This window comes from Dermacentor andersoni, chromosome 2 (genome assembly GCF_023375885.2).
Source record: "Dermacentor andersoni chromosome 2, qqDerAnde1_hic_scaffold, whole genome shotgun sequence".
Lineage (NCBI taxonomy): Eukaryota > Metazoa > Arthropoda > Arachnida > Ixodida > Ixodidae > Dermacentor > Dermacentor andersoni.
The window spans coordinates 210,833,180-210,861,032 of record NC_092815.1 but is presented as its reverse complement, the minus strand read 5'-3'; the positions used below and the strand labels follow the sequence as shown (position 1 = coordinate 210,861,032).

General features: G+C 49.0%; 1 protein-coding gene across 1 annotated transcript in view; it reads left to right on the top strand.

Annotated features, from left to right (window-relative positions):
• The window catches only part of LOC126540111 (uncharacterized), a 40,761-nt gene extending 13,604 nt beyond the window's left edge, over positions 1-27,157 (top strand). Inside the window, exon 3 of the mRNA XM_050186903.1 lies at positions 26,901-27,157. Within this exon, the coding sequence (XP_050042860.1) occupies positions 26,901-27,157 (257 nt within the window). The remainder of the gene's footprint in view (positions 1-26,900) is intronic.
• The last annotated feature ends 696 nt before the right edge of the window (positions 27,158-27,853 follow it).

Below are 27,853 nucleotides of genomic sequence, written 5' to 3'. Positions count from 1 at the left end.
ATTTCTAGCATATACCTTCTTGGGCAACGTATGCAATGCGCAACGGCCGTGGCTGTGCATATACTGTGCATACACTGTGCGTAGACATGGATACACATATTGCTACAGGTATTTCTGCATGTTCAATGTTTGCATTTCTCGTGTTTTATGTGCGCGTTTATTTTCATAATGCTAATCTTGGCATTTATCTGACTAAATCATTTTCCTCTGCTTATTTTTTGGTAAGCGTTCTTTCTTCAAATAAAGAAATTGCACACACATCATCTTCTGCCTGTTAATACAAAATAAGCACGTAAATATGCGCTTTCCACGTGATGGCGTGCTGACTTGGGAGTTGTGCGATGTACTCGTTACTTTCGACATTCCAAAAAGAAATAAAAATAATTGGTCGTTAGCTACCCTGAAGCAAGCCATAAGGAGAAAAGTCTGCTTCGTTGCTTGAAACAGAAGCAAAGGGGTCTTCCATCTTCGTCAGAATGCGGCAGCCGCGGCAGGAAATCGCACCCGCGACCTCGTGCTTTGCAGGAGATCGCCACAACTACTAAACCACAGAGGCGGGTACACTCCAGGGCTGTCAGACTGGGCTATTAATAGCCACGTTGAGTTACTTCTCGTCCGAGTGGCGTCGAAAAATTTGCTGCGTGGATATTTTCGGGCCATATCTTTTGCCGAACTATTGTCTAGTGAAAACAGTCTCGTCTCTACGCGGCACGCGTAAACACCACAAACCGAAGCAGAAAGAAATCATAAAACGCCTGAAAAAGAAGAAAGCAGCATGTACCAGCACCGAACGTTCAGTCTCACCTAACAAATGCGTCACGCACTTCCGGAAGCCAGAGCCGCAACGCGCATGCGCGGTTGGAAACAGGTACGGCCGCGTGCGAGGTCACTAAGACATCCCCCCACGCCACGGGGAAAAAGAAAGAAACAAAGGGGAACGGATGGACCCGTGCCAATGTGTACAGCGAAGGGGCTCCGCGCGGCGGGCCGCAGGAAACGGCCAGCCGGACGGGCATCGCGTGAGCGCTGTCTCCCGCACCACGGCACGGAGGCGCGTTGCCAGCGCAGCAGAAAGTACGACGGGCGCGGGCTCGCGTGCCTCGCGGCAAAGCCCGTCCCGACCGCCCTTTTCGTTCTTTTCCCCCCGTGACTCCCGCGTGCGCACGTAAGGTACAGTGCTGCCTGCCGCTACTGCGGCTGCTCGTCCCCGCTCTAATGCCTTGGTCAATTTAGGGGTGCACCGCTGCCTTCCAGCGTTCCTGTCACATACGCTGGACTGCCTGGAATAAGACGCGAAGTCTCGTCAACTTCCCGTTCGCCGCTCTGGAAGCCCCATAGCCTCTCCCTAGCGCCGGTAAACTTGTGTTCCTTCGTTTTGATCGCATCGAGTTCACGTACGAACGAACAAAACGTCACAATATTGAAAGCGGCAACAACTCGTAATCGTAATATCATAGCGAGAGAGGGCGAGAAAGGCGAGCGAGGCCGCCAGCAAGGAAAGACACCACGCCGTTGTTAGTCTGTACCTTCCCAAGAGCAGTTCTGCTATTCTGCTTTACAAGCACTGCTATTTACTTTCTTTGCTTCGCTAAGAATTGAAGCAAAGGTACTGGGACACACAGTGCGCGCGTTATTTTTCTTTTTTACTTCGAACACTTAAAGTAAACATCATATTTGCTCGCATCGCGTCCGTACAGATTACTTATCTGCCCAGGTGCACATTATTTGCAAAACAAAGAACTGCAGTATAATTAATTGCATGAATTACGTAATTTAACTACTTAGTTACAAGCATTACGGCACATATCTATATAGAAAAGTTAAGTGAATCGTACCACTCTAACTCCGCGCTTCTACATTTCAAAATGGTCGCGTTGAACGAATAAGCCGGCGTCAAATCATTCTTTCAAGTTTACTGATTACACAAGCGGCACCGCGAAGTACGGCTCTGGGTGCAACCCCCCCCCCCCCTTCCCCCTTGTGACGTCACAAAGCTGGCTGTCTCACCCCTGTTGCAGAAGTGAGTGCTTGTCCAACCGCGAGATGCGCAATCAGCCAGTCGGCATGAGTTGGTGTGGAGAAGAGGCAAGTGCGGCGTCAGCTTCTTTTGGCGGCGCGCTTTTATGAAGCAGAGGGGTTAGAGGGAGAGCTTGCCGATGCCGCCGTGCATTCATCAGCCAAATTGAACGAATAATTCGGCGCCATTTATTTCGCCCTATACTTGGCCACATCGAAATTTAGAAACCTATAACAAACAAGTTATTGCACTTAATTGGTTTATTCGTGAATGGATTGATTTTCTTTGTCCTGCAACTGATGTCCGCCTGGGCAGATATTTCACCGGTAGTGACATCAATAGAGTGAAGTTTGCAGGCTTTAAAGTAATGTGCTCGAAGAAAACGGAGGAAAGGAAACACGCACTCTGTGTGCGCACGCACACTTGTGTCGTACGTTGCCAAGTCTTTATGTGCTCCCTAACGAGGCTCCTTACAGTAATAATATGACACCAAGTTTGAAGATGGTGACAGCAACATGTATGCATCGCAAAACTTTCCTGCGTCCAAATAATGGGTGAGAGGGAGAGACATTCTTTAGTGAACGATAAACATGTTTCCATATGTATGTAGCAATCGTATGAAAATAAACTTAATATTACATTATTATATTACTATTACTATATACACACGGCTAGCAGGCTATTCCAGATGACAGCTTGGTATGAAGGTGGGCGCCAGACTTTCTCACTACCGATGGTTCGGCAACGTCGTATCCCTCCTCGATAAGCGTATAGGGCAGACTTGTACGTAACCCACGCACATATTTATTATATGCAATCAATTACATATTTAGTTTTTTTCAAAGTCGATCATTTACTTTTCTACTCGTTAACGCTTACTGTAATTCAATTACCCTTTTTCAGTAAACAACTACTTCCAACCGGTTACCTTATTGACGAGGCAAGCTGTAACAGGTGACGCAGCTTTGAGCACCTGATTTTGGCAGCAGTGTACTGTAGAACTGCACAGTTGCTTGCAGTGGACATTTAAATGTGATGAAGATGATAGTGATGATGATGCACTAGAACACCCGCGGTCGTGCCAAGCAGCTGCCTCGCTTGGCACGAGATGAGCAAACCCGGGCGCTCAGTATTTCTTTCCTAATCTTAGCGCACCAGAGGCGCCATAACGTAAACTATGCCAAACTTTTCTGTTCCATTTCTCCAATCAGCCTTCCACGACTGGTCAGACATTTTACGGGTAACCCCCGTTCACTTGTCTGTCCCACGACATTGTGAAAACAGCGAATTTTTCCCACCTTATATGACGTGTACACACTGATTACGTATCATTAGACTGAACAAAAGAAAAAGATTTCTGCCAGATTCTACGCCTCCTTCGCAATCAGCTCGCCACTATTCCTTAAAGGTTTCCTGGCGGCGCCCACTTCGTCTGTGTGCCAATCAACGTCACTAAACCGCGAAAACTCACTGCGTCAAAGGGACGTGTAAAAATTGAAGATTCATTAATATTCTCCACAAATCTGAAATTTTTTTTTCGGAATAGCCGGAGACTGCCCCATTCCGAAGAGACAAAATGATGCGTAGAAATGCAGGGAGGTTAACCAGAGGTAGCTCCAGTTGGCTACCTAGCACGTGAGTAAGGAGTAGGCGGATAAACAGAGAAAGAGAGTGGAAGGGGGAGATAGAGAGAAAAAGAGACGAGCACGGGAAAACCGCGTACACTATACACTATACACTATAGAGCGGTAGGGTGTGGCTTTCGGAAAGTCTAACGTGAATGCTCCTATACCGCATGCAGTACCCTTAGCAACGCGAGTAAGGCCATCAGCGCGGATGTTCTTCGGGAGCACTGAACTAAAACTGAGTTCTGATAGTGGACGATTGTCCATCTGGTCCAGCACTCTGCATAGCACTAGTCTGTGGGCACTATATCACGGGCAGACACAGATAATCTGTGGGAGCGTTTCATCGCTGCTGCATGTGTCCCAAATCTTGGCCATTCCAATAAGGAAGGCATATGAGTTCGTAAATGCAACGCCTAGCCACAGACGGTACAGCATGGCCTGTTCGCGTCGTGGTAACCCAGGCGGTAGATGCATCCGTATATCCGGAGACAACGAACGCAAGCGACACGTAATGAAAACGTTCCAGTCCCACAGGGGTAAAACATATGCACGTTCAAGATCACAATCAAGACACGTTGACCACTGTCATGTGCAGATCTGGCGGCTTCATCGGCGTGGTGATTCCCGCTGATGCTGCAATGTCCTGAAAGTCATTCAAAAATTATGTTGTGTCCCTTGTCATGGCGGCGATGATATATCTGTTGAGGCCAGTTGTTCATCGGGTCCGGGGCGCACTGGGCTTTGTACGCGCTGAAGGGCTACCTTGGAGTCACTAACGACTGTCCATTGCTGCGGTGGTTCCTGATTAACGAAATCAAGTGCAGCAGGAAGTGCCGCAAGTTCTGCACCCGTCGGTGTGGTCACACAGGAAGTTTTTTTATTTGATTTCTTCAGATTGTGCAGGGATGGGGGGGGGGGGGGGGGGATGACTGCAGCAGCATTGCTGCTGGGTTTTACCGAACCATCTGTGTAGATTATCAGACCCATTATGGTGTCTGCACCGGCCACAAGTGCAAATGACAATATCGGGGATCAAAACGAAAACTGGAGTGCCAGTACAAGCTTTGAAGCACGCAACTTTGAACAATTTACAACGTGCACAGATTTCGGTCCCGTTTCGAAATCAATAGAAGATGACTACCCGCGATCGCTCCGGCACTGGCTGCTTGGAGCTGCCGGGGAGAATGATTTGCGTTTAATAAAAAGATTGCGTGACATCATAAGGTTGTCAAGCCCTTTCGGCGCGTACGCGATATCGATTTACCAACGTTTCTTCGTTGGGGCTCCCTTTTAGCGCAATTTCGACTTTTCCATTGCATGCCACCGTGATGTTCTATGAGCCCCCAAAAGCTAAGCAAGGAGAAGCGGGCCAATCGCAGACGCCGGCACTACCCTCCTCATCCGGCTGTCTATTTTCATGGCGCTAGCCTGGCATCCATGCTGGGATTACTGCAACCTTCTACACTTCTCCGTGCCCACTTCTTGTCAGCCAAGTAGATAAGAAAAACCTGTCAAAGTAGGCAATATTATTCGTTTTGAAAAGAGACAGAAGTGACCTCCTATAAACGAGAAATGTGATTGGTTGGGCTTCTTCAAAGGGCACTGCGGATCACCGCCCGATGCTTGCGTCGGCGGTTGCGTAAATTTTGACGTCAGGAGATTGCAATAAAAACACATTGAAATAATTGTACATTGTAGGGCCCAAGAGAGAGAGGAAGAAAGGCAAAGGAAAGACAGGGAGGTTAATCAGACCTCCATCTCCGAATTGGGTAGGCCACGCGTCATACGTACTCCTGAGGAGCAGGCAGCTTTCGACCAGCAACGCCGCGAGCAGAACCGGGAACAAGTTCTTCTACGCCGTACCGCTGCTGCAGCGTGGGCACAAGAACAGGCTCGTGCAGCCTAGCGCAAGCAACAACTGAGTACCGAGGATCCGGCAGCCTACCAAGCCGTCATTTAATGAACCGGCGACATTAACCCAGTGATAAACACCGGGGCCGCACGTTTCAGCTTCGTTGGTTAACCAATTGTACGGAGTGCTTGCACGGTGATATTTCGTGCGACACCTGCCGTTCTCTCCAGTAACGCACGTCAAGCGACTTTCGTGTCGCTATTGATGTACTGACAAGAAAATGAGCGGAGAAAACTGAAAAGAACTTCTAAATGTAATTCTTAGTGAACATAAACAATGTGCGGAGAGCTACCGAAGACGCAGAGAAAGAGCCAGACCAGTAAGTTCTGTTTCCTGTATTTATGCAAGTTTATTCAATGTTGCCAGGAAAGCAACGTAGAAGTAAACGATTGCGTATTTGTCGATTGCTTTCGCTGGGCAGTGATTGACCAGTGAAACCAATTACATTTTTATTGAAATTGTTGTAGTCACTCAACTTTTTTTCCATCGCGTGTACTGGTGCGGGGTGCATCGGGGTCCATCCAACCAAAGTTTCGGCGACGCCCAGTTCAGCACAATAGATCGCGACGCTGCAGTCCGCAACGTTCCTTGGAATCGAGCTCGCCGCACTTGCCGTTACCTTACTCCTTCTACTCTGCCTTTTTTTTTTTTGCTCATGTCGTGCCCTGTATCGTGCGGTTGAGGGTCCACCAGTGTGTGCGACGGTGCCTTCTCTCTTTGACAGTCGCTTGTTCCTCCTCATCGGACGCCCACACCTGTAGCTGTGTGCAGCTTTCGCTAACGTTTTCGATCAGCCAGCAAGCAGACATGAGGGGGCTCATCGCGGACTTCCGGTAGAGCGCCTTTCTACAAGAAGTCGCCTCATTCAGAAGATTAGCTCGTATTTCGATGGTGTCCAAACACCAAAAAGTGTAAAATTGTGCCTCAGTGGTTTCCCGCCCCTCGCTGCATAGTGGGCAAATCTCAGGCAGACCCTGCTGCAAGAACGGCGCACGATAAGCTAACGGAACTTGTCTTCTTACGGTTCCCGAAAAGGGCGGGTCAGCTCTCGTGAGTGCCGTTGCGTGGCAGAGAGACATTGCGAACCCGTTTGCTACTGTAGCCGCAGAAAATGAGACTCTCCCATGACGAACGACCTTGTAAAGCGCAGACAGTAAGCATTTTTGAAGCTTATTTGGCCAAGCGAGGCCTTCAGGAACTTCTTGTTCAAACTATGATTGAGGCGACTGCCTTATTGCAATGGGTGAAATTTATGCGATGGCTTGATTCACGTTTGAGCTATTGAGCGAAAATGTTCTATTAGCGGGTGAGCAATGTCTATACGATGTCAGAATGATATCGTACAGAAGTAGTCCCTTCATCGCTAAAGCGAGTTTGTTGGCTGAACAACTGATAAAACATGAAAGAAAGACAAGATAGGGATGCCGCTGTCGGGAGCCTCCTTGCCTTCCTTTCTTGCATCATCCGCAGTTCTGCTGGCAGACGTACTTTATATAAACTGAACATCGCCTTCGGAGTGCTGGCCCCCCAGCTGTCTGCCAGCGGTACGTCACAATCTGTTATATGGCGGCTATTAAGAATTGTGGTTTCTTGCTGGGTTTTTGAGAGTAAACGGTAGTTGTTGCTAAGGCGAGTTTGAACAGCTTAACTGATAAATAAAACCAAAAGAAAAAGGACAAAGGCACACAGACAAGGACGTCACTGTCCTAACAAATCCCTTATGTTTTTCTCTTTCATTTCAGCTCGGTTTAGTGGGCAAGCGAGCGCGTTTCAATTTGCCCTTACCCAGGTGCAGTTAGAAGGCCGGCGAGAGCTAGCGCAGACAAGGAATGCACGGATAACCCGAGTAACCAGAGATTTGCGTCTGCAACAGAGGGAATATTCTGAAGGTGGCGCGTTGAAACGAAAGCTAGCGCGTCGGTGGGTAAATTATGCGAGATAAAAAAAAACACATTAAAACAACATTTAGTTCATTTACAAAACACAAGACCGGTAGTGAAAGTTAGTTTACTAGGGAGATCATCATAGTTTCAGTGGCATTTTGTGCAGTTGCTTATCTCTTAAAATACGGCAGTCTTGGCTTCAAGGGTGTAATATAGGCTTCATAAGTAATGATTACAAAGAACGCTTCGCAGTATATGGCAATACCCCAGTGGAGATATTCTGCCATAACTTTATTTATTTATGTGTTTGTTTATTTATTTTATAGACGCGAGGCCGTTTGAGGTCATCGAGACGCGTTCCAAATGCGTTACGATATTTGGTTAACTTGGCTTCGACGCTGCCTTTGTAGGCATCAAAGTAGACTGTCTGCAGTGCAGGACAGAAGTGCAACAAGGCTTTACTTCCGCATTCTAGAACGTCCCACCAACTCATCGCTCCACCTCCACTCGAGAAAGCGGATGGCAGCGCCGCCCATCGACAGAAGTCATCACTGCGCTTCAATTGACACCCCTGAGTAATTCGTCAGGAGCGTAGCAGCGCCATCTTCAGCCGAGCGCGGTGCTGTCCTCAACTCGGTAGAGCAAATATTGGCAACCGGACGAGGCTTGTGCATACTGCAGCAAAAATCCGGAGACCACTAAGCACATTTCGAATAGAATGCGAAGGGAGTCACCCAGTGAGACCCATAGGTAACGCGCACACCTTCCAGAAGCGCTTGGATTTAAAGTGGACGGAAGCATCAACCGGTAAGCAGTCGAGATAAGCAAGACACGTTTAGAGAACTGGTGAAAAAGAAAAGAAGCGTCGAAGAAATTGATACGACTGGATCCATTACAGACATATGTAGTGGTACAAGTTATATAGAGAAATTTCGAGGAAGAGAAAAATGATTGGAGAGATGCACACAAAAATGCTGGAATGAAGAGCGCGTATAGCATAACTGAGTAACTCAAGCAGGTTAGGTGACTATTTGTCATCACCCGTTTCAAACGGAATACCAATAAATCATCAGCATCCTCTTTATCATGAAGTAGAGGAAGAGCTTTGAGTCGAGTATCACTTCAGAAGACGGGGGTTAATGTCCTAAAGTTTCTCTTTATTGTGCCCCTAAAGTGTATTTCACCAATACTGAGCACTGCAAACAAATATGCGCGGTGCGCAGATCACGCTGTTACTATCTTAGATGCGATTCAACACACCGATGAGTACGACACGAGAACTGCTGAAGGTTCAAAGAAAAACCCGCAATCTCGTCTTCTCCAAGGCGCCACTCGGCGTCAGACGTTTGGCGTAACCATGTCACACGAATGGACGCCTGAAGCAGACAAACCGCCAGCATTAGTGCGGGCAAATCTACGATTCCCGGAAAACACAAATCACTCAGAACCTTCTCTAGAACTACGCTGTGCAGCAAGCGATGAAAGGAGAGAGAGAGAGAGAGAGAGAGAGAGAGGAGCAATTTCGTCCTAAAGGCGAATCATTGACAGTGACAGCAATACATTAGGCAATTCCACGAAGAATAGGTTTGTAGGTTTATAGGCCGTATAAAATGCAGTAAACGCTCGATTACCATTAAGCGTGCATGGTCTTGCATGCGAACACACGAAAAAGTCGCAGTTTCGCCCGAAAGGCGAAGCATCGATTGCGTTAGGAAATTATTGGACCGGTATACGAAGTAAAGATAGCAGTTTTATCGGTCGTATAAACTTGTAAACATTCGCTTACTAAGTTAACAAGCATGATGTCACGCGTGCACAAGCAAACATGAACCTATATGAACTTGAAGAAGGGGGCACCAGCGAAACACAAAGGACGCGCACACAAGGAAAAGGCGTTAGACACGGACGGACGCTGGACTTTCAACTGTACTTTATTGAAATTTACATTGCCGCACATACCCTCCAACGCATGCGCATCTTCCACTCCTCCCAAGACATGTGCACAGATAACACCTCGAAGATACATTACCATGTGAAAACAGCCGACCCATGCGCAACGTCTACTCCTCCCAAGACCTGTGGATAAATGTAAGTTTCTTTATTATTCATATTTTAACTACTCGATAGGTAAGCATGTTCCTTGTTTGTTAAACACAAGGACGTATCACTGACACAAATTTCTTTCTCATTTCCAATGTGAGAAGCTTCTAAGATTTCGCGCTCGTATCTGGTCTTGCCCTTCCCTAAAATGGTCACACGACCGAACAATGGCGCACTTTTTTTGCACTTATTGCAGTCGCGGTAATGAACCACCAAATTGCTTGCCTAGTCCCCGCTTAAGGATAGGTTATGTTCTTGCAAGCGCTTGTTAACACACCGACCCGTCTGGCCTATATAGACTTTACCACAAGCCAATGACGGAATGCGGTAAACAACCCCAGTGTTGCACTTGATGAAGGGTGTCACGTGTTTAACGTTACAGGCCCCTCTCATCTTTCCCTCGTTTTCAATCCTCCCGCACAAGCTAGCCAATTTGCAAGGTGCAGAAAACACAACGCTTACACCTTGCTTTCCCGCCACCTTTATAATGTTGTGGGATATTTTATGAATGTATGGTATTACTTGGAGTTGCTTTTTTCGCTCTGATGTCGGTGACTTCTGGCTTGCTAGACCCTTTGCTTACCGCAAACTTGCTTCAGCAACAGCCTTAATGACTGAGAGAGGGAAACCTGCTGCAAGCAACCTCTCAAGCTGCTGTTTTAGGCTATACGCCATGCGGTGGCAGCAGCTCTTCCGCACTCGATGATCACTCATATCATATCACTCGATTATCGCGGGAACTCGCTGTCAAAACGCTGGAGTGAGGAAACACGGCACCACCAGCGAGCGAATTGACCTTCGTACTGCCTCTCGCATCAACGTGAACCAAGCTCTGAAAACACAGCACACGGCGGGCTCTGTCCCCGCCGCAGATGGCTTTCAATATAAAGCGGCTCGGGCGGGTGTGCGCGGCTGCCAGGCTGCCCAGGCCGCCTGGAGTTATTCGCCCCCTTGCCTCCCCTCCCCCCGAAGCCGTGCGCGCGACGTAAGACGGCGCGCTTGCTCGCTGCTTTCATCCCTCGCGTGCGCGAGATTGAGCCGTGATTGAGCCAATTGATTTATTGAGCCGATTGAGCCTCACCCTCGCACGCTTTCGCTCGCACACACAGCACACGGCGCGCGGCTACGCTTATATCGCCCTTGGACTTCATACGGAAACTTCATACGAACCGCCTGGAGTGACCACATAATTGCTATCGCAATAAAACAAACACATTTCTCTCAATGAATGCGAGCCCTCCCTATTACAACGCTGACGTGATGAGGAGCGCCGACAGCGGTGAGCGCGCCTGCTTATTCCAAATCGAAGAGTTCCTGCAGCTGCTCGCCTGGCCATTTCAACTGTGTCGCGGCTGGAAAAAAATTACGTTAATAAACTCGAACACTAGGTGTGCGGGAAGGCAGCGAGCATGAAGCCACCAGCCACCTCGGTTCGTCTTTGCATGCTAGCCTTGCAGTCGCCTTGGCACCTGCAGCAGACGACCTTGATACGGCGAGCGGGCCGCGTGCTCGCTCGACCTCACGGCAAGTCACTGGCAGCAACCGGCAGAAACCGGCAGGAAAGGCCGTGCTATAGACGCGCGCTCTTCAGCTGTTATAACTCAGCTCGATCAAGTCGCCTCCAACATTGGGCACCGGGAAAGACGGCGCGCACCAAACCACCACCCTTCTCAACTCGGCCTCGCATACGCAGCACATCACGTCACCACGAACATACCACGCGCGCGCCACTCACCCTTATCGCACTTAGGCTTTATTCGGGACAGAAATGCGATGACGATCGCGAAAATGAACACGGACTTTCTGTATGGTTTCTATTAAAAAAAAGAAAGAAAAAAGAGATGGAGGCAAGGGCCACGACAAAACAAAAGGAGGCGGGCGTTCGGCTGCGATATGGGAGAAGGGAGTAGAGGAATGTCACATGCTGGCGCTGATAAAGCGTAGCCACCGAGATCGCACCGGCACGCAGATTCGATCTAGGAGGCCCCGGTTGAGGTAACGGAAGAAATCGTCTGCTGGGGGGGAGGTTTGCTGAAGTTTTGGTGTCATGGCTCCTTAACATTTAATTTTCTCCTATCTCGGGTTCTACGAAACCATCTCTTTTTGTGCTTGCAGTAGAACACTCCATCAAATGAGCTTTACAATTGCAGCGTATCTTCTAACGGGTCCTCTAAGAACGTGAACACGCAGAGGTTTTTCTAGGTCGCAATACAGCAGCAATAACGCGGCCATGGCAGCACCACTACGTAGACGTGCTGCGTCGCGCCTGAAGTCCCACCCGACTTTCATCTTCTTTAGCGCCGGTGAAAGCGAGCTGCATGCACACCTGATATCGCGTCGTTCGGTGACGGAATGAGAGAAACAGGCAGGGGCCCGTCGTTCACTGTAATAGACAGGATGCGGAGACGTGAGAGAGCGTTGACAGCTTCTTCGAGCAGCGGGTAACGTGAGTGAGGTGCATTTCTTAGCGGTGAGAACCAGAAGCTAGCCCAGGGAGACTTTCACAGGGACAACAATGGACGCACTTCCAAAAGAAAGGGTTAAATGGGGGAGGGGGTGTAAAAGGTTGTATACAGACAGCACCGAGCTCAGTCTACGGGGTTTAATCCAGTCAGGGAACACTGGAGCGAAAAGATAGAGTGAGCGTAAAAAAAAGTTCGGATCATTCTTTTTTTTTTTCTCATACCGAAGGCGCAAGTGCCATCTCAGAGTAAACTAGATGTAAAAAAAGAAGAAATTAAAAATAATTGAAGCTTCATTCAGCGCCAACTTGCACACGCGCGCGACGGAAAAAGGGGATAACGAAGGTACAGAAACAAAGAAACCATAGACGATGTACACAGCGTGTCTCGCAGGAAAGAAGAAATAAAGGAGTGTGGGTGAATAGGTGTGCGTGTGCTGGGGGGGGGGGGGAGGGCAAGGGGAAAGTGCGCGCGTGCACCACTTCACAGCCGCCGGTGTTGTAAGAGGAGCGGAGCACTAACACGAACCAAGACAGAAAAAAAAGAAGATTAGAACCAAGAGAAACACGGGAGGGCAAGAAAGGAAAGGCGAACACATTGGACAGGTTCGGAAAGCGGATGCCGCAATAAGGAAAAGAAGGATCTCAAAACGGGAAAGGCAGGGAAGGGCGAAGCTCCGCCGTCGCACAAGTGAGCAGTTGAGCCTCTCTCCTTTCTTGCCGGAACTCGGGACAACTTCGCCCTTTTGTTATGGGGAGAGGCTCGCCGCCGCACTGCAGAAGGAGCACTCTTCTAGAGGTGCGCACATATGTGGAGGAGGGCGAGGGAACTAACCCTGCTGCGGGGACGTGCGCGCCCTTACGTCGGAGCGCGGTGTCCCCACTGGGCGTGTGTTGACTTTGCTGATGGTTCGGAAATGTGAGCTGCTAAAAGCTCGGCACACTGCGGGCCCTGTACTCCGCAGGCAAGCAAGCGAGCACGTGTGTGCGTGTGTAGGCGAGCAGGAGTACTCGCGGGCTCTGACGAACTTTTCGCCGTTGTTTGTGCGAGCGCGGAGACAAGCACGTCTGGGGCTGCCCGCAGTGGACTGGCCGGCGCGCTGATTTACCCTCGACCATTCTCGGCCCTCTCTCTCTATTTTTTTTGCTTTATACTGACTTTTTTCTTACTCGTTCTTCCCTCCCACGTCTCTGTCGCACTCCAAACTCTCGGATCTGGGAAGAAGGATCGGCGTGACTGTGTTTGCCTGCAGCGCCGGGGAGCAGAGGGAACGAGCGGCGCCGCTTCGCCGACGTCACAATGGAATGCCGCGAAGATGGCGATCTGAGCTGTTGCTAAAACATTATCCCGCAGCCCGATGCCACAAAACGTCACACACGTTACCTTTCGTCTCTTCGTGAATGAGCAACTCCGCTAAGCGGGGAGAGAAGTTTGAGTCGTCAACGACAAAGCGGCACCGAGCGGCGCTGCTTTTGCAGCAGTGTAACTTTTTGAATAGTCCAAAAAGAAAAAGGAACACGGCAAACTGCTCATTTTCGTACAATCCATCTTTCCGTCGTGGCGCATATTTTACAAAGGCTAGCAATCAGAGCTATTTTATTTTGCAATGATTTAGGCCATACGTTGAAGAAAAAAAGCTTCCGCGGAAGCCACGAAAATTCTTTCTCGGTTATCAAAAAGGCAAAATAAAAGAACGTTAAAAGAGCGGTGATTGCCGCAGCAGGATAGGCACTGGCAAGAACTTTGCAGCACTCTCTAACCACAGTTCCGTGCGTTAAAATAATTTCTCCAAGTTACGACAGAATAGTTAGAGCATGGTAATGAGAAAGCTCTGGGAGTGATATGAGCAAACGGAAATGGCATCTAGCAACAACACCGAAAAGAGTGATGTCAGCGGCACAGCAGCATCACACCAATGAAAACGTTCGCATAAGAAGGAGTTTCGTTTAAGTATCGGCAGGTCGAGAGAGTTGGCGAATATAGAAGATGTGAATTGTTTGCAATTGCTCCTTTCGGCATAGTTTCCTACCCAGGTGTAGTTCCCATGCAATGAAGCGATTTTTGATTACGCGATGTCCTTCTGTAGCATATTCGTTTGCGGTGCTCTACAGGCTCTTCGATTTTTGAAGACACGGATAGATTATATTTATTTATTTATTTGTTTGTTTGCTTATTTGTTTGTTTGTTTGCTTGTTTGTTTGTTTACTCACAATACTTACCTTACAGACCCATTGAAGGGCACTGCAATATTCCTGGTAATACTACAGCGGACGCAGCTGCGAATCTGGCGCAGAATAACGCAGACACAATCTTCCCCTATTGCGTAGTGAAGTCTGTCTGATCCTGAGACAGATTTCTTGTCGCCTACCCGGTTTGATCAGCAAACTAAAAACTCGGAGTTATACTTTATAGACCCATGTATAAACATACCAATGCCGGAAAATCTAAGAGACAACAGAAAATTTGGAACATTGGTACACCGCCTGCGTCTTGGTACTGCATTTACGAAACACTTCTTGTACAGGATAAAACGTGTCTCTAGTCCGCAATGTTCTTGTGACCATCCAGACGAAAATGTGCATGATCTTCTCCTCAAGTGCACGAAATACGGTACACAAAGAAGGGTACTGCAAGCAAATTTGTTGATATTACACAGAAGGCCATTCACTCTAATAAAGATACTTGGCCCATGGCCAACTGCAGGCCTTCAAAAAAGAGCCCTTCTTGCTCTGAAAAAGTTTTTAGGGGACACCAACATTTTGGGAAAATATTGGGTATCAGATGATCCGAATACGCTAAATGAGTAACACAAACGTTGTTCGTGGTTCATAATTGGTTTATGTGGTGATCGCAACTTTTACGCAATATGTATAATTCTGTTCTGTACTTGCAGTGCATGATATGTGTTGTGTGTTTTGGCTGTTCAAAACCACTGACTTTATATAAGCGTACGTGGACTGAACTAATGCACAGAACTTTGCGACTCATGTACTGTTGGACTGTATATTTTTATTCATCCAGTGTTCTACTGAGTACCATACTTTGTGTCGCTATTCTCCCTTTTTACGCAAATTTGTTTCCTTTGCCAAGTGACAAGGAGTAGCAGGTGCCACCATAACGGCGCCACACCTCTCCCAATATTATTTTCAATAAAAAGAAAGAAGGGGATTGCGTAAAAGGGCTATCCGTTTCTACAAAACACAAAAGTAAAGTCACCATTAAAATACATATACGTAATTCAGTGAAGGCTATTCTATACAGTGGACGACGTTTATCAGACTAATCGGTAGTATGTATGTATGTATGTATGTATGTATGTATGTATGTATGTATGTATGTATGTATGTATGTATGTATGTATGTATGTATGCATGCATGCATGCATGCATGTATGTATGTATGTATGTATGTATGTATGTATGTATGTATGTATGTATGTATGTATGTATGTATGTATGTACTAGTAGTATAACGTAATGGTTGTGCGGAAACGCGCAAGTTGGAGAGAAGTAATTAATCGAGGGATAATTACACACCCATCCAATCGTAGCAATTGCTACAGAGGAAACCCATACGGGTTCCTCGAAAGAAAAGCCTCGAAGTTGAAGAAAAAGTCATCCTGGTCCGGGACACGAACCTATTAAGACTAATTATGTAATTAGGCGGAATGCAAGAAAAGAAATAATAATCTAAGTATCCCCAAACGATGGCAAACAACTTTACCTTGGTTCTGTTCTGTTACGTGGTATTTCCAAAATTTTAAAGTTTGGCTCAAGTTACGCGCAACATCCTATATATAAAGACGAAACCCACACAGAGAATGTCAACTGTCTATCTCAGAAAGCTTTCTTTGGTACTTAGTTGCAGCAGAGGTAACAAATTCCTAGCATAAAATAAAAAAAGAAGCTTTGCAGTACACGTGCGTACGGTGTTGAAGGACGCTCGATAAAAGTGCCAAAATGAAGTGTGTAGGCGAAAGGAAAAGGGAGGCGTTATAATGAAATGACACTAATCAGCAAGCTTTCCTTGTTGAACTGGTGCGATAAAGCGCAAGCGCGGCTAGAGATGCGACTCTTTAAGGAATCCATTAATCCCAATAACACGACCCTCTCCGAAAATCAACGAACGACTAAAGAAAGAAAGCAACTACCCATACGAAGGAAACTGCAGGCGCACTCGGCCCTTTTAACCGAGCTTAGGTGGCGCCATCTGCGACACGCCATTGAAGTAATAAATTGCAGCCATTTGCGTGTTACCATCCAATTTCTCCTTTATTTTCTTTTTTTCTCCCAGTTTTCGCCAAAAGCGGGCAATCTTTTTTCGACGGAACAAGTGAGAAGCAGCAGCAGCACCAGAAGGGGTTGTGTTCGAGGGATAGGCGGTTAAATATTGGCGCGAAGCGGGAAAGGTTGTTAAAACATCGAGAAGCGACGAAGAAGCTGGGTTGGCGTAAGGGGCTAATGTCAGAAGCCAAAATTTGTGGAACGATGGTGGAGACCACGCCGAGAGGCACCTATGATTAACGGTCAGACGACGCATAACTCCGCCTCACATGGGTGGCCAGGTGGCAGCAGCTAAAGCTGATTGCACGCAGCAGCGTAGGATGGCGAAAACACGAGGCAGGGAGTCGAGAGCGGAGCGTTGCTGGCAGGCAGCGTAGAAGCCTACGCTAAACTTTCGAGGCGAAGCTGCGGCGCGGCAACCACAACTGGCGTAATTAAACGAGAAAGTTTGAGCGAAAAGCCCTCACGGCCTTCCCCCATCTCTCCTGACGCTAAGCGCGAACGCTCTCGCGTACACGACTCGATTTTCGCAGCAGGTGCTGATGGCTTTTCCGAGCCTTTGGCTTTGCTCGGCCAGGGATCGAACTTCTCAGCCCATCGGGGCATGTCCAAGCCACTCGAGTAGTTTTCCTCGTATTGAAAAATTCTTCAACCATAGCGCTCGCTGTCTCTCGCTTTTTTTTTTGCGTCACGTCGAGACGTAAAAAAACAAGAGAAAGTGAGGGGGCGGCATGGATTGGGAGGAGAGGGGAGACACTGCCGCGTTCACCATCTAAAAGAGCAGAGCTACCGCTAAACGCGAGGAACGGTTAATGCAAAGGACTCTCCTCGGATATCACTATCCACACTGGCATTTGTAACTGTGCGAAACGACATCGCTATAGGCAGGGTAGACTGCGGTTAACTTTTCGAAGAGATGAAACGCTGCACTAGCCAATTCGCAGCACTTTGCGCGATTACTTGCACAAAATAATGTACTCCGCCTTTCGGTAGCATGGAGCGTTCGCTTTGGAACAAGCACGCGCTCTTCGGTAGCGACGCTCCACAGGACGACAGCGTCGTTACCGCCGCGATCATCGGCTGATAGTCTGTTGGTGTGTGTATTCTGAGGCGTGGTACCACGCGCGTTAAGTTAGTAAGCAAATGTTTACTGTAACTGACGCCGTCCACTCGCAGCGCTGGCTCGACAGTTGTGGCCCTGCGTTGCTGAGCACGAGATCGCGGGTTTTATCCCAGTCCCATTCCAATAAAAGGTTAAACGCAAAAAAAGGAAAGAAAAAAGAAAAATATGTGTACCGTGCAGTGGGTGCACGTTAAAGACCCTCAGGTGCTCATAATTAACCCAGAGCTCTCCGCTAGAGCGTCCCTCATAACCCAATGTGATCTTTCGGAACGACAAACTCCGCAATTTTAGCTTCTAATTTATACCGCCCATACAATGAGCCGTACTTCTAAGTATAGGGCTCGTATCAGTGTAATAGTCTACTACGTTGCTATCGCTGTGAATGGGTGCAACCCGCAATGAGCGAAGCCCTAAAAAGCAAAACTTGTAAAAGCAAAACTTTTACAACTAGCAACAGATACAGAAAACAGGCACATTTGCCCCTGCAAGGAAGGCAAGGAAAGGCAACAAATGAATACAGGGCAACAAGTCCGGTTGGCACTCTGTTTGGTCGTAGGTGTCCTATAAGTGAACAGTCGGGTTAAACGCAAAAAAAAAAAAGGAAAGAAAAAAGAAAAATATGTGTACCGTGCAGTGGGTGCACGTTAAAGACCCTCAGGTGCTCATAATTAACCCAGAGCTCTCCGCTAGAGCGTCCCTCATAACCCAATGTGATCTTTCGGAACGACAAACTCCGCAATTTTAGCTTCTAATTTATACCGCCCATACAATGAGCCGTACTTCTAAGTATAGGGCTCGTATCAGTGTAATAGTCTACTACGTTGCTATCGCTGTGAATGGGTGCAACCCGCAATGAGCGAAGCCCTAAAAAGCAAAACTTGTAAAAGCAAAACTTTTACAACTAGCAACAGATACAGAAAACAGGCACATTTGCCCCTGCAAGGAAGGCAAGGAAAGGCAACAAATGAATACAGGGCAACAAGTCCGGTTGGCACTCTGTTTGGTCGTAGGTGTCCTATAAGTGAACAGTCGGGTTAAACGCAAAAAAAAAAAGGAAAGAAAAAAGAAAAATATGTGTACCGTGCAGTGGGTGCACGTTAAAGACCCTCAGGTGCTCATAATTAACCCAGAGCTCTCCGCTAGAGCGTCCCTCATAACCCAATGTGATCTTTCGGAACGACAAACTCCGCAATTTTAGCTTCTAATTTATACCGCCCATACAATGAGCCGTACTTCTAAGTATAGGGCTCGTATCAGTGTAATAGTCTACTACGTTGCTATCGCTGTGAATGGGTGCAACCCGCAATGAGCGAAGCCCTAAAAGGCAAAACTTGTAAAAGCAAAACTTTTACAACTAGCAACAGATACAGTGAACAGTCATTTTAGACTAAACTGCACTGTCCAACAAACAACGGGAAAACGAATCCGGAATAATAAATGAAAGGCCGCGTCATATCCATCAGCCAATAGACACAATAGTGCCATGCGCGAGGCCTTGGCCCCGCGCATCGTAAAAAAAAAAAACAAGACAAAAAGAAAAAGACATGTTCACCCCACACAAACTCCCCGAATAGTGACGACGACTGTGTACGCATTTCGGAACAGGCAGAATATTGAGCGGACGAAGACGACGGGCATTGTGTGCTTCGGAGCTTGATAAGATGGCGGCGTCCATTGTTAGAATCTGCTGCTGTTGCAGAAAATGAGTACTGGCCACCCACTACAAAAAAAAAAAAAGAACTATTGAAATATAGTTGTTCGTAAAAACTAATTACAGCCATTTGTGATGCCTAATTAATGAAACTGTGGAGTTTTATAAGCCAGAACCACGATCTGATTAACAAGCATGCCTTAGTGAGGGACTACGGATTGATTTTTCACCACCTCGGCTTCTTCAACGCGTGCGCCTGTATCAAAGTACGCGGGAGCTTTTTTGCTTTTTTGCTCCCATCGAAATGCAGCGGCCGCGGTCGGGATGTCGACCTGAGCAGTGTCACGCCATGGCCACCAAGCTACCACGGCGGTTCTATTCGTATGCTGGAGATGCTCGATACAGCGAAGGCGGCCGGCCAATGGGAGAGAGCGCTTACGAACAAACAGCGTCTTGCATTCGGCCCCAAAGCCGCAGAAATTTGTTCCGTTATACTGTTTTAGTAATACTTTCCCTGGACAAGGCATTGAGGAAGTCTGGTAATAATTAGTGCGTGTGTACTGGTAGTGGGCCAGGTTACTCCGCCATAATGCAATATTCAATGAAATGGATTAACAACCTACCGAATCAAAATATGCCGTTCGAAGCAAAAGTATTCGCGTTTGAAGCTACGAACACACTCGATCACCTGCAGCCTTTGTTTCCGCTCCACCCATGCCGGAAAGTCAAATTTCGGCACCCACGAGGAATTCTCGGGTTTTATTTTCTGAGAACAGGTCTTGCACTTAGAGTTTGCAACGCGATGTTTACTTTATTACTCAATTTGGTGTATTTTTGTCGTTGACCTCACCTACGCAAAATACAACATTCTTTGGAACAAAGCCTAAGAAGGAACCGACGCTGATGTCGCGAACGCCGCAATAACAACGGAACGGAACAAGCGCAGGCCACGCTCGAAGAACAAAAATGAGCCCGCCATTCATAATGTCGGCGCGCTTCAGAGTACGTATGAAGCCCTTCTACGTCTTTCAGAGTGAGTTGCCGAGTAATCCCAAACAACAACGACATCAGCCACGCACGCTGCGCTTCACACAATGTGGGGCGATCAGCACAAATGTATGCAAAAAAAAAAGCAAGAAAAAAAAGCATAATGTCAAAAAAGAAAAAAGTTGCAGGACGAAAAAATAAAAAAGAAAAGAAAAGCTTCCCACGACTGGGGAGCGCGACACAATGAGCGAAAAGCTGACTAGAGTGACGCGAGCACATCGCGCCCACGAGGCTCAAGAACAGCGAAGTCGAATAATTCGCGGCGAAGAATAAAGCAGCGGGTCACACAGTGAACGCCAACCTTTCGAGCATCACAGCTCGCTTGCAGCGGCAACAAACCGCCAAGAGGTGAACGATGGCGCGTGAAGATTGCAATGCAAATTGGAGTTTAACAGCGCAGCGGCGACGGCGAAACGCCCGCACTTGTGTAAGCCGGCTGGCAAGGAATGTGGTGTAGAGAAGCTACGCTTGGGCTTCCATTTATAAATTTTTCTTCGCTTTTTCCCCCCTTTTTTTTCTTTTTTTCTGTCTAGCGAGTCGCAATTTCCATGCAAGTTCACCCAATGCACCCGATGCTCGCCGGAGATTATAAAAGCTCTGACGCGATGAACACTGCGCAGACTGTATATATTTGAACAAGGCAGCTTGGCGTCGAGGAGAAAGAAGGAAGGGACGAGATACGAGATACAAGCGAATCGTACGTTTCTATGAAATTAGTTTAATGATAACATTACGCAGAAGACTGTCTTCACGCCCCCTTGTCTGTATACTTCAATACCCCGGTCATGTTCGAAAGGACTAATATTCACGTTGCTGACTGCAGAACATCATGTAGTAAATTAGCGTGACATAGGTCCCTGACGATGGCCAGTCTCCTCGTTTAAACACTGGCTTCAGCCGGGTTGAGGCTTACTTTGTTAGCGCACTCCCGCCGTCCGCTTCCAGAGCGTTATACACAGTTATTTCTCTCTTTCTCTGAGTTCTTTCTTTTGTAGCATCGAGGATGGCCCTATCTACCACTACGCACTACACCTGCCGAGGCGTCCACCAACACGGTATATATACAGGGTGTGTGTGTGTATTTTAGGCAATACGGATTTTTTATAAAAAGGCTACAAGCGCAGCGAACTACAAGTGCAGGGAACAAACGCAGCGTTTCTGCAGAACAGTTCCTAGGCGAGGCGGACGTGCGTACTTTGCTGCTAATAACGTGTGATTGAGAACACTAATTAACGAAAAAAAGATCGGTCGGTCGGTCGGTCGGTCGGTCGGTCGGTCGGTCGGTCGGTCGGTCGGTCGGTCGGTCGGTCGGTCGGTCGGTCGGTCGGTCGGTCGGTCGGTCGGTCGGTCGGTCGGTCGGTCGGTCGGTCGGTCGGTCGGTCGGTCGGTCGGTCGGTCGGTCGGTCGGTCGGTCGGTCGGTCGGTCGGTCGGTCGGTCGGTCGGTCGGTCGGTCGGTCGGTCGGTCGGTCGGTCGGTCGGTCGGTCGGTCGGTCGGTCGGTCGGTCGGTCGGTCGGTCGGTCGGTCGGTCGGTCGGTCGGTCGGTCGGTCGGTCGGTCGGTCGGTCGGTCGGTCGGTCGGTCGGTCGGTCGGTCGGTCGGTCGGTCGGTCGGTCGGTCGGTCGGTCGGTCGGTCGGTCGGTCGGTCGGTCGGTCGGTCGGTCGGTCGGTCGGTCGGTCGGTCGGTCGGTCGGTCGGTCGGTCGGTCGGTCGGTCGGTCGGTCGGTCGGTCGGTCGGTCGGTCGGTCGGTCGGTCGGTCGGTCGGTCGGTCGGTCGGTCGGTCGGTCGGTCGGTCGGTCGGTCGGTCGGTCGGTCGGTCGGTCGGTCGGTCGGTCGGTCGGTCGGTCGGTCGGTCGGTCGGTCGGTCGGTCGGTCGGTCGGTCGGTCGGTCGGTCGGTCGGTCGGTCGGTCGGTCGGTCGGTCGGTCGGTCGGTCGGTCGGTCGGTCGGTCGGTCGGTCGGTCGGCCGGCCGGCCGGCCGGTCGGTCGGTCGGTCGGTCGGTCGGTCGGTCGGTCGGTCGGTCGGTCGGTTAAAATATAAAAATTCAGCTGGTCACATTCAGCAGGAAATGGTCACAACTGGATTTCTGATAGCTCAGATGTTTCTTTTGAGACGTAAAATTCAATTTACTACCGCGAATATAACGAGTATGTCTTAATAACCAGACTCGGGTAGAGTACCACGTTACACTCGGAAGATTTCCAGGAATATGATTCAAGCGTCTTTCTCTCACACTTTCTCTTCAAATATCGCTGTTCAACACAAAAGAGACTTAGCCGCCAGTGCTGCGTAGCTTTCCCAGCAGTCTGTGCCAGTCTGCTGGAAACCCTTCTTGGGGGCTTCACCGCCACATGATTAAGTAACGCGAGGAAGCCTACAGCTTAAGAGCAGGAGGCACGGGTGCTGCAGGTGCTTCCAGAGCCCGTAAAATTAAACCGTCAAAGGTGACTCAATGATGACAGGTAATGTCTACAATATTTCATGACCTCAAGCTACATTACCTTCGCATGAACTAAGATACAATGCCCATCACCTAATGTGTTGTCTTGTCACTGGGAAAATGAACACAGGAACACAGAAGCATGAACACCGTTCATGCTTCTTCTGGGTGTGTTATCGCTGTAATATTTTTTCTTCGTGCGTATGTCCTACTATGTATTTGTTCTTTCTGAATTAGACCTTCAGTTGTCAGTAAGCTCTCGTGGTGTGTTCTTCGTCTGTCTTCGTCTTTTCTAGCGTTAAAATTCCAGCATGAATCAATACCAACTTGCTCTGTTCACTCTCCTTGTGAACAGGAAGCGACCTTTAAAAATAAAAGAAAAACAACGAACTAATTTGCATTTTCTGCACATTCCGGTACTTGCACATTCCGGTACTTGAATTTTTTTTTTCGCGCTTCTTTCGTCAGAAGCAAACTAAACGGTGGGGCCAGCAAACTGATTTCTATTGGCCGAGCGATGTACGTCCTCCTCTGCCAAAACTGTCGCGGAGCACTTCGTTGACATCGCGTCCCCTGTTTCCCCACGGGGTAAACAATTACCGCCTGTCGTGAAACGGCTTACGCGTAATGCCTTTCACCGCGCTCCACGGCTCGAGGCCCACAAAGAGAGTGAAATAAATAAACATAGAGTGAAAGAAGGAATGGGTGGAAAGAAATAGAGAGAACAAGGCACACACGCGAAGCCACAGCCACGCCTGCACGTTACGTGCACGCTCCGTTATTTTTTTCTTTTTGTGTGTTCTGTATTGCACCTTCTTGTTTTACTCACCCGGTTAATTCGCGTGCCGCCGCAACCACAAAAAAAAAGGAGGAGACCGCAACAGCAGCAAGAGCGATTGCAGCAATGCCGCGGACGAAAAATCACAAAATATGGCGGCCTTTCGTCGAAAACCGCTACCGTCGCCGTAATAACAGCCTCGCCCGGCGGAGACGCAACTTATAATAATGCACCGCCGCCCAGGGACAGAAAAACCAATAGTGGACAGGTTGGGCCCGGCCGCCTCTCTCGCTCCAACCCTTCCCGCGGTTAGAACGACAACGAGAGAAGATGTCTGGGTGAAAAGGTACGCAAGAAGCAAGAGGAAAGGTCACGGGGCGAGTACGGGGGAACTGGGAACGACGAGACGCGCCGAGCGTACGGTATAGGTACGCACCACTGGCTATATGGGCGAGGAGGGGACGACGAGGGGAGGAGAAAGGGGAGTTGAACGGTGGACCTCTATCAACGTCTCTTACAAAACAGCTTTTCCGTCCAAAGACAGCGCGCAAAGAGACGGGAAGAAGCAAAGGCGAAGTAAAAGGACAAAGAGCGGCGCACGATTGCACAAACAAAACAAGCGGCCGCAGGAATAGGTTTAGTCCCCCTTTTTTTTCCCTTTCTGCTAGCGGCAGCACCGAGCGCTCGCTGACGCCGCCATCAAGAGCCGTCCCCTTTGTTTTCCCTCTTTCCTTCTTTCATTTCTTATCCTCCGCCGGTCGCAACAACAATGTACGGCACGGGCCCCGTTGCGTGGGCCGACGACAGCGCCCGATGACTAATGGCGGCCGCCGAACGAAGCATGCTACCGCTGTTTTGTTTCTCTTTCTTTCTTTTTTTTCTCTCCCGTCGTGCGGGCAGGCCGCGAAGAGAGTGATGATGGGTCGTACCCTCCAACCACCCGGGCCGAACCACCTGGACTCTCTTCTAGCTGCAGCGACGGAAATAATTGCGGCCGTCGTGAGCCCTGACAGAGAGCCGCCGGCCCGAGTCTGCACTCAACCTCCGTCATCCCTTTTTTTTCACCCTCACCTTTCCTTCGGTCTGAAGCTCTCCGGTGGGGTCTTCCTTCGCGGACCGCAGTTCTCTCCGTTCCTTTCATATAGGCAACGCGGTCGCGCCCACTTTGCCATCGTAAACCACAACACGAGCTTCTCTTTCTTCGCTCTTGTGGCCGGCCCTTGATACTGGTTCGCAGAGTACCTTCGTATCGCGTTGTTCGTGCCGCAAAGATAAGCCCGGTTAAGCTGTCTGCAGTGGAGTCCCATAATAGAAATCGATCAAAGGCAGCTCAACCAGGCCATCAGAGTGATGGAAGAGGTGCGTACTGCGGTCCGTCGCACACCCTGGTGCCTCTGAACGGTACGAACGTAGGTTCGCGAGGACACACGAACCATTTGGCCCATAAGAATGTCAAAACGCAAGGGAAGCCGAGTAGGAGGCGTTTGCTGAACTTGCGGCGCAAGTTCGCAATGGACAATCAGTATCTCCAAACATCTGTCGATCTATTAGAAGGCTGGAATTAAATTCTAAGACATTTCGCAGGCGGCATTCTATACGATCGCCTAGAATGCACATCAGCTACACATATACCTCATGTTTCCTTTTTTTTTTCGTCTAGAGTACGTCGCCGCTAATACTAACCAATCACAACGCCTCAAGATGAAACGCTATGCAATGTTTCCCCCATAAAATTTGAGACAGGAGGGCTCTCCGGGCAGATGCGCTCTGGTTAAAAACGAAGAGGCCACCGACAACAGCAATATGCGGGGCTATAAACTCGCATGACATTGCAGCTCAACTTACAAAACCGCGTTCGCCCTCATAAGGTAGGAACTTGGTAAGCGTACTCCACTGAGGCGCACAATAAACGTCAGAAATGGAGTTGAACGTGACACAAGCAGTTGTCAGACCCGCGTTTGTTCTTAAACTATGGCCGATGCAGTGATGGAACAACCTGTCCTGGGCGCAGGTAAAGAGCTGGTTCTGCGCATCGTCAAGGTCTTCTGGCACAGTGTCCAATATATACATCTATATAGCAGCTACGATCTGAATTTTAATCAAACAGTAAATAAATATAGTGCAGCCGGCGTACGGGATAAATCTTATCAAGCTAGTTTCATTATATTTAATAGAATGGCTTCCTCTGCGGTCACATCGCAGTATAAAGCGTGACAACTTGAAGCAGGCGTTGCGCGTTCGGTGCGCTTCGAGCAGACAAACAAAATAAATGTTGGCAGAACTCGTGCGTGTTAACAAGACCATGCACTAAAAAGTACAAAACTGAATTGAAGATACAGGGAAGACGCTCACAGGTATTGCATTTCTTTTTATCTTTTTCGCTTTTAACAAACACAGCCTCTCCTCCATGACGAAGTCACGGAGGACAGACTGCTCCACGCGCCAAAGCTCCACATGCCAAAGCCAAACATACGAAAGCTGTTTCCGTTCATGCAGGGTTTCAAGGAACGTCTCCATAAATAAGTAAATTACACGTTAGCAGTTGAAACAACATATTACAAGGTGCTTCTAAAGTTCACAAGCCCGTCAGCAGCTGCGGACGCTATAGACAATATTCAGGTTGCAGCAACAGTATTCACTCAAGTGAATTTCGAGTCCACAACGGAACGCACTCGAAAGTTCTCAGGCGGCATTTTTCAACCCAAAAGAGTGTGGCACCATCCCGTGGGACAGCCTGTCGAACAACGTGCTCTGATACGCACCGGCTTCTTCTAATACTCAAAAACCCTTTATTGGCGGTACGCTATAGTTGTCCTTTCATCATGTCTGGCAGAGGCGCACGTAATAGCATTGTCAGTGCTAGCAGCAACCGCAACTTGCGGACCTCACCTCTATTCCGAGCACTTCGGATGCGCCAACGCTGAACTATTCCCCATTGTTGCTATCAGCAGTGCTAGCGGACCCAAAGACACAAATATACAATTTTTTTTACTGTGTTTGGCAAGCAACACGTTTACTAATTGTTCCATAACTAGCCCAGCGAATAACGCATTAAGAAAGTACCTTACTCGATTGATTTATGTTCGGTAGTGAAATGATATTTACAAAACTACCTAATTATTTTATTTATTTATTTATTTATTTATTTATTTATTTATTTATTTATGTTAAGCGGGCGGAAAAATGCCCGTGGCTAAAGAAGTGCACGCAGGTTCGAGGAAGACAGACGGAAGGCAGTTGCACCGTTTAGCCCGGTAGACCCAGCGCCAAGGTGGCACTTTGCTATCCCCCGCCTTCTTCCGGCAAAGAAATGAAATATCAGAGAGAGAGAGAGAGAGAGAGAGAGAGAGAGATGGGGAGAGGGAGAGAAAACACACAATAAAAGTGTCCATCTAATGAAACAACAGCGCCTGCTCGATCGTGTCTTTGCCAATCATGCCCCAGTTAGCGACAACTTTCGTTCCCCTAAATGACCTCCGAGCGGGCAGCAGGCCGTACGACGACACAAATGAAAACAGGCGGCCAGTGCCAGGATTCCCTAATCTAGACACTGATCCCACCTCCCTTGCCCTCGCAGCTCTCGCTCGAGGAGGCGGCAAGACAACGGACCAGCGGACGCAGCGCCGCGCGGGCACGGAATCGACGGGTCCCGGCTATGGGCCGAGGCTCCCCTATATCGCCAGCGCACGCTTCGGCAACGGCCCAACGAAGATCGCGTGGGCCGAGAGCCCAATAGACGCGACGAAACACATTGCCGCCGTACAGTTGGCCCAGCAAAGGGGGACGAGAGTGGTCGAGGCCTGGCGCATCTCGTCTGTCCGTCTGTGCGTATAGCTTGGCGGGAAGAGCGGTCGAAAACGGTGTAGCTCCGGCGCTGGCGGTACCTACCGCTAATGACTGCGCGAGACGGCGGGGCCTGCGCGTGGCCGCGCTCTGAATCAATACGCGCGGCCGGACACGCATCGATCACGCGTAATCCTCTCGCGAGCAACGACAAGGACCGAGCTCAGCGGCCGCATCCTCACCTGATCCTACAGGCCCCCTTGCCACCGGTCCTTAGGCCCACCGGCGGCCCCGTATCCCCGAGCGACACGGTTCTCGCATATAAGAGGCCGACCGCCGTCGAGCACCTCGCCGCTGCGATCACCACCGACGAGGCGGGCCCACACGCGGACAATGCTCCCTCGAGCGCGCTCAGAGGAGTGGCTCCAAATGAGCGGAACATTAGTGGGCCGGGGGGAGGTGGGGATGCGACACCGTGCTGGCTATCTCGTTCTGCGGAGAGCCCGCGGACATCGCTTTTCTCTCTCTTTCGCACGTTCGTGGCTCGGTTCTCGTCGTACTCTTTCCTGCATGCGACCTTCTCTTCCTCCTCCCCAGTTATCAGGCCGGTACTGATCGCCCGCCGGGATGGCTAGGACTCCGATCGACTTCGGCCCGTCGCGGTCTGCGCCTTCTGTATACCGTATATGTTGTGGCTTGGATGCGGTATGTCCTACCTGAATGGGGTATATTGCGGAATTAGAAGAT